Source organism: Rhea americana, unplaced genomic scaffold (assembly GCF_003343005.1).
Source record: "Rhea americana isolate MKP2758 unplaced genomic scaffold, rheAme1 scaffold_247, whole genome shotgun sequence".
In the NCBI taxonomy this organism is placed as follows: Eukaryota; Metazoa; Chordata; class Aves; order Rheiformes; family Rheidae; genus Rhea; species Rhea americana.
Window position 1 is genome coordinate 482,065 of NW_028186365.1, and position 12,923 is coordinate 494,987.

A 12,923-nucleotide genomic window follows, 5' to 3' on the forward strand; every position below is an offset into this window, starting at 1 on the left:
CTCACCTGGTGACTCTCCTCGTTCCTTGGACTTCTTATGCGTTTGATACTACGCAGACTGCAGATTGAAGGCAGAGTTAATTTAATCTTTTTTTTTCACAATTCTATGTAACTTTCTATTTTTCTCATTTACCAGCAAATATGTATTTTTATATAGCAAAACCTTGAAATCATTGTTAAGGTGGCTCAGATTCTTGGTCATGATCACTATTATATTTAGTATTTCTTATGAGTTGTAGCTAGACCTTTAAAAATATTTTCCAGAAACATTAGTTTAAGGCAAAATTTAAATTTCATGTCTTTGTACTAGATTCTGATACACGTATAGGCTTGAGGCACATGTATCCTGATCCTCCAAAAGATGATCAGACCTTAGAGATTCAGCAGCAGGCACTATTGAGAGAGCAGCAGAAGAAGCTTGACAGAATGAGAATGAGGAGAGAAACAGAAGGTAAGGAAAGAAGGATACTTTCAATGATTTTTTTTTTTTTTTTGGTTTTCCATTTAGTGAGAATAAAAGAAAAATTGCCACCTGTTGTTTTACTTCCTTGAGGTTTACTTCCTGTCAGCACTGCAGTGCAAAAGAGTAAAACACCGAAGTGCTGCAATTCTGTGTTTTTAATAATGTTAAACAGAAAAAATTGAATGACATTCCTGTTATTAGTAAGATTGACTGCTTCTCTTTGGTTCCTTGAATGTGATTTAAACTACTGCTTCACAGGCAATAGAAAAGTTGTTTGGTTATTGTTTCCTAAACAAAACTGTATAGCAGTAAACAGTCCTCAGCTGTTTAGGCTTAGCATAAAGTGTTAGCAGGTAAGATCCTTGCAACATTTCTTTCAATTCTCACTGAAAAAGTAGATGGTTTTGAAACTGTGAATCAATTAAATTGGTGTCAGTGTGTCTTCTCCTATGTTTCTGACTACTGAAAGCTCTTGTAAAGAACTGAACTCCTAATTGTCATAGTCTTGCATAGACTGTTTCAGAAATCTATATTCTTAWACAGGCTTTGCTTTAGAAACTGCATGCAAGAGAGCAGAACTTGTTTGAGATTTCAGAATGAAATACTGCTTGTATTGCTTGAGAAAGATCATCCTAACAAAATATTCTTTGTTGTGCATGGCAGGAACAGTGAAAAGTAAATGGAGCGGCCCTTTCTTGCATGCTGCAAACTCCAGAGCTTAACAATAGTTAATGATCAGTCTGACAACTTGAGATACTGCCCTTGTATGATTGTTCTTCAAAGATATTTGAGTCAAGCAGCTGTCATGGAAACTGCTTCAGCCTTTCCAAAATTAATAGTTGCAACTGTGCAAGCGAGTGCAGTTTTGAGTATAAGATACAAACTTTGCAGTAAAGTATCAGTTTGTCTCTGTATTCCACACTAGCTGACTAAATTTATGAAGAGAAACTTTAGATTGCTATTTAGTGTTTTGTTTTGTTTTTCTTTCTTTTTTTTTTTTTTAAGCTTTAGTAATAGGACTGGAAGTTGGAATGAAAATAAACATATTTTAAAGAAAAATAGTTACTTTTCCATATTGTTTTAGAAAAACTGGAAGCCTTTCCTTACTGTTGGATATAATTTGATGGCTGATTCTGTTACCTGTGAATATGCTCATATGTGAGTAGGACAAAACTGATACTGAGATAGAGAATGTGTCAGCTATTTGCATGGTGATTTATTCTGTACCCTAGTTGAATGTTAAAAGATGACTTCTGTAKCTTGGATATTCTGGTGTTCGAAGAATGCATGCAGTATTGYATATACATAATGTAACATTGCTGTGGCAAACAGGTGCATCTGTATCATATTCTGACTTAATTGCAAGCACTTTACTATCATTTCATGTCTAAATGGAGTATGTGGGGTTGTCTTCAGGCTTGCCCTTTCTGGAAGTGACTGAAATRGTGAAAAATAATTCACTAGCTTCCACTGAAAACTGTGTGGTGGTGGTGGTGTTATTGCTTCCCTCTCACCTCCTATTAGAATATTTTTCARTAGGCCTGTCTGAGATGGCTCTGATTTATTGTTGGCTGGAGAGGAAACCCCAGCAGCTAGTAGATTTGCCTCTTCATTCATTTTGAGGATAAACTGTCATTTTGGACATATGCTAATGTTGAATGGATAATGCAGGCTTACATGGTTGCAAACTGAACAGGCATTTTCTGGGACAGTTTAAGTTAGTTGGCAGACAAACAGCTGAATTTTAAAATGATTTTCCACCAATGCTTGTAGAAGATGTTCGAGCAGCCTTTCCGCTGTCTCTTATTGCCTTACAATGTAGTTTAGCTTAATAATCTGTCACTGTGCTACTGAAGAAGAGAATTAATTAGTCACTGMATATAACTTGTATTTCCAGTTCATTGAGCTTGGAGACAAATTAATCATCTTTTCCTCACTGAAAATAGATGAGTGGTTTTATTGTCTGATTTGAGGCAGAAAAAAAGATGAATTAAAGCAGGATGTGCTTTTGCCCTSTGTGGGAAGTACAACATTATAGCCTATAATGGCAAAGGCTAACCCGTTTTTCCATGCTGCTAGCAGAGATCCCACTAATGTGTTGAAGGGGGGTGACGCGCTAAAGAATGYTGCTTAACTATTTATGTTGGCTTTATGTTACAGGTTATGTGTACAGCCTTCTCTCTGGAGTGTTTTTTACTTTCTTTTTCATTACACTAAAGAGAAATATTTAGATTATTAGTAGAACTATAACCCTAACAAATTTTGTAAATGTTCAAAAGAATTTTAAATGCTTGCTCTTTCTCAGCAATTTTGGATTTTTTTTTTTTTTGTTCTCAAATGCTGCTCTTGTTGCTGAATCAGAGTTATGTCAGTAGAGAGACGACACAAGATGAGCAAGAAGAAAGTACCTCAACTTCTGCTTCGGTTTTGTACATAAAATGGGGGTATATTTGTCCCCCTAAGGTATCAGGGGGGACAAATCGTTGATCTGTCAGTAAGGTAGTTTACTGAGAGAAGCATTTATCTTTCACGGTCAACTTAAAACCCATGAAGGGACAAATAGTGCAGAGAAGTCAGTTAAAGAAAAGCAGCTGTGGGGAAGGCTAAGGAAAAGGCTTCTGAGCTCAAGATTGGCCATTTGCATGTTCCACAGTTGTTCTTGGTTAAAAAAGTAATAGTGAAATAGAATAATGTTGGGTTTTTTTAGTTCTGTTTGCAAGTGGCCACACATATGAATGCAGTGGGAATTTCTCAGGATGTGAGAGTTGAGACGTTRTTCTTGGAAAATTAGGACTGTGGTGTTCTGTGCTGTTCAGCTGTATGAACACACCGGGACGCTTCCCATCCAAACTTGTTGTCCTTGCTTCTTTTAAGAAAGGAGCTCGTGATTTCTGTGGTCTGTTTTAAATTTTTCTTTCTTATGCATACCCTCARAGCATATGACTTTGTAGCTAGCCAACCGTGTGTGAGGGTATGGGCAGTGACTGACTCCTGCTTGGAAGATTATTACTTGGGGCGATGGGAGGAGAAGGCACAGCAGCAGGCTTGAGGTGGCTGGGCTGAAGCGCGAGGCTCTGCTTAACCGGGGTTGGTACTGCTGTCGGGAATGGGCTGTTCGTCAGTCCGAGYGGCGTGGAAGCTCGCGTGCTGTGGTTCCTGATGCTGGACTAGAGGTCAGATGAGCATCAAATAAGTTTATTAGATATAGATGCAAGAATAAAAAATATTATTAAAAATTTTATCTGAAGACTTAAAGCACGAGTAATTTCAGTTTTACTACTTGGTATTTCCAGTGTGCAGAGAGTCCTGTTAAATTAACTTTCAGGATGGTTCTTCATGCTGTCCAAATTAGAGCGTGGCGGTGTGGTTTTTGTGTTGCTGTTGTTGTTTTTCCTTGCACAAATCTTTTTTTCCTCTGAAATGACCACTGACTGGTTAAACTTGTCTTGGAAATCTGTGAACTCTGCACTCTCAGCATGCAGCATGTCTGCTCGTTCCTGAGGCTTTCTGCAGGCTCCAGTTCTGGGTATTGCACCCTGAGAGAAGCCCAGAGAAGTGGATTCCTCTCCTGCACTGAGGGAGTTGATGCTGATACAGTGCCCTTTTCGCTAGGTAGTTTTGTTGCTGAGTTGTCCCACGCAGAGGAGTCTGTCATCAGTCTTGCGTTCTGTTGATACAAATGCAACTATTTATCTGTGCCAATTCTTAACAAAGAGGTGTCTGGAATATAGAATAAATCATTTTTGAGAATCCATGAGTTTTAACTGCAAAACCATTGTTACGTTATCCTCAGGGCATATGAGGGAGATTCCTGACTCTGAGTTATCACTGGATTTTGAGAGACAGTAAAAAATAATGGCAAAACACAAAGCTGGGGTCACTAATTACATGACTTAGGTGGTCTATGGTTATGGAAGGGGGAAATTTGGCTGTTTAACTTTTGAAAAACAATACAGTATGGGTTTGTTTTTCCATTTGGTTCATAGTAAGTTTAAGCAAAGCCTGATAAATTTGAGATTGAGTGAGATGCAAAGTAAATGAGTAAGTAAATGAGTGAGATTTCTTCCCTCTTACTTTGTTTTGCGGTCTAGCTACTTGAGTTCAGGTGGGGTGTGAAGCATTGCAGTTTAGGGCTAGCAGCTATTGGGATGCTGAATTCTGTTAACTTTCACTCTTTTATATTAATTCTCAGATATATTTAAAATAGAAAAATACGTTCAATGTATACATATTTAATATGTGAAAACAAGGACAAGAAAACCAAAATATTCATGCTAGGGAAGAGAAGATAATCTTTATTATAATAAAACACCATCTACTTTGAGTTTACTGGGCATATTTTGGAAAGCAGATTTCTGTTTAAATGCTGTTTCATCTGAAATAACGGCGTGTGTTTTATCAGTGAACAAACGTCACACTGAAATATTTTCAAATTATTAATTAAAATAAGTATAATTTTAAAGAAGTCTTATAGTACTTTTCACATTTTTGTATTAATGTGCTGCTAAAATTTCTAAATGTATTTTTATATAAGTTGTCCTTATGTCCTTTGGCCGTCTGCTTCTTGTAGATCAAGATGATTCTGCTTCTGGCTATAACCCACGAAAGGCAGGACTGGTAAGAATAAAACAGCTTATAATTTATTTTTATTTTATTTTTATTCTTCCCTGGTCCTTCTCCCCTTGTTTTTTTTGCCTTTGTGGAAGTGTGAGAAATATTGTGGCTTGTGCAGAATTCAGAGGAAGAGATACCCTTAAATAATAAGACTGCAAGCTCATTTGCTTCTCTTGTAGCTTGTCAGTGCAATGAGTTGCAGTGTCTTTTAATTTGACATACAGCTTGTTTGTGTTCATATATAGAGATGGTTTTATTTTCAATTCCCTTCTTCTTTCTGTATTCATAGATACTTATTTTATATTCACTTGATGTAAGATTGCTAGTGGTGGTATGAATTAGTAGAAAAAGAAGCTGGTAGCATATGCTCCAAATTCAGATGACTTAAGAGATGTATGTGGCCTTAAATAATTTGACTCATTGTCTCAAATGAGATGTTTATTTTCTGACTGAGTGAAAAGAACCGAATGAGACACTGCAGAGGCAAGCCGTTAGCTTCAAGGACATTACTGTAACTACACATAGAAATGAATTGTTATTAAAAAAAATGTTAGTGCATTTTATAGTTGTAAATTATTACCTGAAATTCTTCAGTGGAGCAGTGTTGTGCAGTAAATATTTTGTTTGCTTGATAGTTTCTATTACTTTGACTTCATAATTTTCAACATAAAGTATTCCATAGCAGAATTTCTTTTGTAACAAATGGCTACAACTGTCTGCAACCGTAGTTCCAATGAAGTTTAACTCCTAATGTTTTTTATTACTACATAGAAATTTTTATTTTAGTGCTTTAATATCAAAGATTGTATGTGGTGGGATTAATAAAATTTATAGCAGCATTATTTTTGATCAGTATTGGTTACAGCAGAGCTGAAGACAGCTTCGGGTATTGACTGTTCTCCTAAAGCTCAAGCATAGTCACTAAGTTGTATGAAATTAATATGAGACACAGATGCCCTTCTTGATGTGTCGTATTACAAAAGTCACTTGTGCAGTTACCACATACATATTCAATTTCAGCAAAAAGGATTATTATGGAAAAAGTGGAAAGATGGGGGGGAAGTTGCAAAGAGCATGAAATATATAAAAACGTATAGATTCKTTTTAGAATGAAGTAAAGAATAGTACAGAACACTGCAGCTGCTACTTGCTTTGTAAAAATGTAGATGTTACATTTATGATGTTTATAATTTGGCCCCCAAAAGATATTGAGGTTTCTGAACTTGAATGTCTTCTGTTTTTACTTTTGTAGTTCAGGAATGGATCTAATGAATTCTTGAAAAATTCACTGTTGGAATCTGACAGTACTTTTATTGGTGAGTTTATAGCTTTCTTTAGCTATATTTTGTTGCAKGTACATACATTTAATCTAATAATGTTACTCTAAAATGTCCGATTATTGCTGTTCTAAATGTTGTGATGAGTGTAGCAATTGTCATTTTTAAAGTGTTAGAAAATTATGTCTTCAAATTAAAAGGCAGATCTTTGCGGAATTGTACTGAAATAAATTTATGTGTGGACCACACCTAAAATTAGTGACGCTGCTCGTTAGGGTTAGAGTTTCGCCTCTGTGGGAAAAAAAGAGTAATACAGAAAAGCTTTTCATCTTGATTCATTTGTTTCTCCAAAAATTCTTGATCAGTATAAATCAAATTTATTTTTCAAACTTAAATATTTCAAATTTAAACAAAAATATTTTWAAAAAAATTGATTAGAAGATCTCTGAAACTCATGACTCTTAGGTTCATTAAAATTTTTTTGAATTGCCAGAAAATGAAAAACCTGCTATTTCTGCAGTAGTAGTTTTATTTTAAGGTCACACTGTCTCTTAGCACACCAAATAATCTCATAGCAATGCTGCAGAATTGTTCGGTACTGAACTTACACATAGATATACCTATATATACATACATATATCTATGTATATGTGTGTATAGTTCAGTACCGAACAATTCTCTCTCTATATATATAATCATGTGTGTGTATACAAATAAACACACACACATGCGTGTATGTTTCTCTCTCTTTTTTTTTTTTAACTTAACATACAGTACTTTAGTCAGAGCCTGTCTGAAAAGCCGCTTCATTGTCACAGAATAATGGATTCTGTATTGGTTTTGCCATGTAGCATCCTTTCTGATACTGGGGGGCTCTGTTTACTGGAAGTATTAGAGGTACCAAACTATAAATCAGAGCCTGCAGTTTGCATCAAGCCAACAGCAAAGCCATAAACCAGCCCTCAAACAGCAGTTATTGGTCCTGGGGATTTGGAAAAGAATGTGTGTGTGTTTGTGGGGGGGAATAAAGTATCTGTTTGAAACAGTCTGTCTTTAAAGTAGTTTCTTAAATCAGCAGAGGAAGGGGCAAATAGAGAAAACAACCATGAAACAGAGACATCACCGTAGGATCCATTTCTACTATAAAAATAGACTAAAAAACTCTCACTGTAATGTGATAAGAACAAGATTTTTTTTTCTGTATGAACAGCTTCTAACAACTTGTTACATAAAAAGGCTAAATGATTAAAGGGTTGATTACATTATCATATAAGTTATGTAATTTATTTACATACATAACTTATTTACGTGCTTGTATCTTTCTGTGCTGCAGTCTTCCTAGTGTTCTCTCTACTCAGCTGAGTACTCATTGTTTTCATTAAAGATATAGGGACATAAACAAGATACAGTGAAATAAGGTAGGCAGCAAACTTGCCAGATTTGAAGTATTTATCTCACTATGGAAGATACTCTTTGCCTTTGATTCAAGTTCATTCTATGGCTTATGTTTTGATACCTTGTTCTTCTGTCTGCATCTGAGTGTTGCTGGCTTGATGCGAGATATCCTTTGATTCCTGTGATTAACTCAACCACGGTACATTTGCTTGTTTCAAAGCATAATCAGGTTTGAACACTGTATAGTATTTTGATTTCTTTGAAAATGATTTATTCACCTCTTTTTTCCAGGTGCTAATGGGGAAACATTTCCTGCCTTAGAAGTTAATTTAACATCGCAGCTTCCACCATCTGCAAGGGAGAGAAGACGAATAAAGAAGAAAGCATTGGAGAGTACTGTATGTATGATACCCAAATTGGGCTGAATACGAAGGTAGACAACAAATCTGATACTGTCAGACAGTTCCTGTGGTCCTGTAATAGCAGATGATATGGATTCAGAGGGTCTTACATGGACAACTATTTGCCTTTTTAAAAAATACTGTATTTAACTGAAGTATTCATGCATTTTCTGCAGGAAGATGTTCCATCAGGCCGAACACCGTTGCCACAGCCTGACAGCTTTTCTTTGCACTCAAGCTCCAGCCTCAACGTTGATCAGTTGAAAGGCAAGAATGAAGAACGGKTGCGCAGACTTACTGAGCTCCAGAGGAAATCTGCACACTTAGGTATGCCTTGAGCCTTAGAGATCACGTAGTAAATACTAATATTAGGTAATTACATTAATTAAGGAACAAGTATTAACATGCTGCTTGTAGTTGAACAGGAAACAACTATCTCAAACATACAAATTTTTTGAAACTGATTTAATGTTCTGTAGTTGAYGCAAGAAGTTTCTCACTGAGCTTCAACACAGCATTTTAGACTAGATTTACAGGATGGTAATAGGAAAAGATACTATAATTTCTGTCTGGTCAGCTATTCATCCCTCTCCTGTCTGTATTCCTTTTAAAATTGCAATACGTCACTGGCAGCAGTAAGACGTGGATATGCAACTGCATAGTTTATATATTTGGATATGCAACTGCATAGTTTATATATTAGTGGAAGGAAGTGAAACTCCTGACTGATTAATGTTGGCAGGTTGTCCACATTTCTAGGAAGCAGGTAAAATTGCCTGTGGTCCAACCAACATGAACATATACAAAGTATTTTATTTTCTAGATAATTTGGATTTTCTATTGGTTTGTAAACATAAAATGATCATTCAGTATTTTAAAAGCTTGATATTGATACCCCTTTTGTCAGACATACACTCAAATTTATTACAAGCATCTTGTGTGCATAAAATGCATCAAACTCCAGGAGTTATCTCAGAGCTACTTTATAAGCTGACCACGTGATGTAAGTTCCTTTTGTGTTTGAGGTATCAAATATAGCAAATATTAATGGCCTTTAATTTCTCACATGGATTATGACCCAGTTGATACATTTTATGCTTATGAATATGAAATTCCTCTTTTTAGTAGTGCAATTGCTATGCTGCTTAGGCAGTTAAAATCAGTATCCTGTTTATAAACTTGATGAGAGCACAGATACTGATTTCTGATTCTTTTGCTATATGTACTCTTTCAAACAAATCATCTGTTTTTTAACTGTCCCACTTGGATTCCTTTTTTTTTTGTTTTTTAATGATGAAAAAAATCAATCATGGTTGACTCGCTCTCTGCATTTTTTGACTTCTATTCATTTCTTCTATCACCTAAACAAATATAATCCCCAAATGTTTTACTGATTTCACTCTTCCCAAGCATCTTTGCCATATGAACTCTCTTTTACTTTGTTCTCTTTTACTTATACTGAATGAGAGAGTCCTTGTTCTCTCTCACATCTTCATAATTTCACTTAATATTTTGTGAACTACACTTTTGTATATCTTTTGTTACGCTCACCAGAGCTTCAGCCTTTGAGTTACTTTAACTCCTTTGTCAGCTGGCAGTGTCTCTGTTATCCAACTGTGCCAGCTAAAACATTAGGTCTTCCAGTAGTGCTGTGTGTGTGCATATAGCTACTGGAATATATGTTTATATACTTAAAAATATTCTAAAAGGAAAAAGTTTAAACGTAACCTGTTCTTTGGAATACATGGGGACTGTCACTCATGCTCAGCACATGTACATCTTTGAAACGGAGCAAGAGATTCTTTTGATCATTAAGGTTTTACCCTGCCTGCACTCATGGTGTCACGGTTCCCTCCTCACACTTGGTGACAATTCTTTTTTTTTTTTTTTAAGTGATTTTTTTTTAAGGTGGTTTTATTTCTTTTCCCTAGCAGTGTGACAGAACCTTGTGGCATCCGTTTGCTTTCCTAACAGCTAGGATTATTTCTCCCCCACTCTCTGAGGCACTGTTGGGAAAAAACAATTTTTTATCAAAAGGAAGAGGTTATCTCTCCTTGAACTGACCAGAGGATGAAAATTTGCAGGCTTTCATGTACGTTATGAGCTGACTCTGTCTGCACACTAAGGACTTTGTTCACATTTTTCTCTGTGGGACTGATGTGGCAGTCCTGGAGCCAGTCTTAGCATTGCTTTCGTAATTGGAAAGCGAGTGGATCGCAGAGCTAGGCCTCCTCCTCTGTTTTCACTCATCCAAAATACATTCCCATCAAAGCAGGCTTGCAGCGTACATTGGGCTATGAAGTTTCTATCAGCAAGTCAGCAGCTACTAGTTTCCTTTCCCCAACAGGCAATGTGTATATGTTGCTAACTCTGTAAACTAGTCCAGACTTAGATACAGAAGCGAAAGCTCTCTCACAGATTTAAGCATCAAAATCCACATTGGCTGTGTGGCAGAGACCCTGCTGCACGTGAGAGAACTTGCATTAATTGGTTCAGGCCTCCCCGTGGGCCTTACGTAGATCCTACGGCAGGCAGCAGCGCTGATGCTGGGCACATGCCAGGTGACAGAAGAAAACCAGTAAGATCCACTCCAGGATACTGAACACGTTTGTTCTCGTTTAGTGCCAAGAACTGTTGTGGTAAATGTTTAGGGGAAGTCCAGACACCACTCAATTTCTACATCAGTATTTCAGGTGAAGGAAAGAGGTCTGCTTATCACCAGCCTCCAGATACAAACTGTGAATTACAAAATACRACTTCCAAAAGAAGTGACTTACATGAGGCAAAACTAAGAACAAGAATTGTTATGGAATATACTAAAGTGTTGAAATTCATAATGAAGGACACTTTGTACTGTAGTTGCTTTCTACAAGCAGCGCTAAATGAGTCTGATATACTGAAGTGCACTATGATAGTGTCTCTGGAAGAAAAAAAAAAGTTCTTTCAGCTGCTGGAAGATCTGAGCAATGACTTTGCCTTTGAAGGCAGTAATATTTCAACTGAGAAATGCAGCACTCTCTGGCCTGGAAGTCTGCAGGTTGTTTCTAAACAAACAATTTTTTTTCTAAATATCATTTTTAAGAAAGAAGAAACAGAACAACTTATTCTTCTTAAGTATGGTTTTCTCTGCCATGTAGTGTTGTTAACACCATATAGCTTGTGTATTTAAAAAGCACAGGTTCCAACTGGAGATGGACTTAAACCTTTGTCTTCCTGACTGTTTGATCTGTCCTTCACAGGGCAGCTATTTTGATATGTAGTTTGGTAACTAGTTGTTGCTATGTTATAACCTTTTCTTTCTCCTCTTCATCCAAGTACCTCTTGGCATTCCTCCTCTAGAAGCCTGGTGACCTTCAGCTACTAGGTCTTGCTGTTGAATTTAATTCTGGTATCTAAGCAATAGCAGTTTGCAGCTCTGTGTGCAACATGCCTTTCTTTTTCCATCACAAGGCCTACAGAAAATAGCTAGGATTTTGAAAATTTTTGACATCTTGCAACTGCCACATAGCTTGGTATATCTACAGAAGGAAGTTTGTTTATCAAGTGCCCTTTTTCATGACAGCTCTTCTAAGAAAATTTGGGATGCTCATGTACCTCAGGAACTGCCCTGAGGATCACCTTCATAGTTTCCTGGTTCAGTTCAAATAACCCTAACTTCTTGGCAGTGAACTTGACTTCACAATCCAGAGAGATTCATATTTGCTCCACCTTAAAATGCTTCCAAAAATTCTGTGTTTTATTCTCCCATGAGAAAGATTTCAGATTATGCTCAGGGAGATTGACACAGAAGTAGTATCCCAGACCATGGCACATGGCACACTGCCTTTAGCATACCTTGTTTACTAAGTCTCATCAGTATGTATTGTGCAAGCAACCTGAAATTGTTTTGATGAAATCTTCTCCTCATAAAACTGGTAGAAAGACACTTCATTAAGCAATGGATTACCCTTCCCTGAATGTAAAAGCTTTGCTGACAAGGATAAAATGGGATTTATAGTCCTGAGATAACTTTAAAAATTAGTGTGTGGAGTCTCTGTAATTCATACATACATCTAAAGCTCAAAGCCACTCATCTACCTAGTAAAACATTTCTGCTCTATCAGCTCCAGGAATCTGTAATTGAGGTGTTGGAGATGACATTACTGCTAATCATGTCCTTTCTTCTCTGTGAGGGAGTCGGTAAGTTCAGGAGTGAGTTAGTCAGTGTGTTTGTCCCACATGCCTCTGCACTTGCTGAGAATGTAGAAGGTCAAGAACTTCCCAGGCCGCCCTGAGTAGCTGGTGAAAGCAGAGTTGCTGAATGCTTTCCGTAAACGGGGCTCTTGGAAATCAGAGAGAGACATGTTCTGTCTCTGCTAGGATGTCGGTCCCCAGAACTTGAGACAAGTGAAGGATGGAGTGATGGTGGCATGAGATTGTCAGTGACTTTCCCTGAACGGCTTCTACAGTCTCCCTGGCATCATCCATTTCAGCAAATTGGAAGTCTGCATCTTTCAGAGTGTCATTTCCATTCTAAGGCCAGTGTTTTGGAACCCTGCAGCAGTGTAGCTATTGTGGTCCTTAACTTGTGCTGCTTTCCAGATGGAAGCCTCCTTCCCCTTCAGCAGATTTCAGCAGCACAGCAAGGTCCTTATTTGAAGGGCAAATTTATTTCTAGATGGAAGATACAACTTACCAAATACTCATTTCAGAATGATATGGTGCTAAGATTATTAGCTATGCTGGAATGTGATGTACAGACATACTTGCATTTGTACTGCTTAACTAAGGCTGT

General features: G+C 37.0%; 1 protein-coding gene across 9 annotated transcripts in view; it reads left to right on the plus strand.

The window, feature by feature from the left end:
- The window catches only part of CSPP1 (centrosome and spindle pole associated protein 1), a 63,263-nt gene that overhangs the window by 49,243 nt on the left and 1,097 nt on the right, over positions 1–12,923 (plus strand). For 8 of the 9 annotated variants that reach the window (XM_085306769.1, XM_085306777.1, XM_085306772.1 and 5 more), the window contains 5 exons: positions 310–450; positions 5,033–5,079; positions 6,329–6,392; positions 8,040–8,146; positions 8,326–8,476. In XM_085306769.1, coding sequence (XP_085162895.1) covers positions 310–450; positions 5,033–5,079; positions 6,329–6,392; positions 8,040–8,146; positions 8,326–8,476 — 510 coding nt within the window. Of the gene's footprint in view, positions 1–309; positions 451–5,032; positions 5,080–6,328; positions 6,393–8,039; positions 8,147–8,325; positions 8,477–12,923 lie in introns of those variants that run through there. The other variant, XM_085306778.1, reaches the window with a different exon arrangement.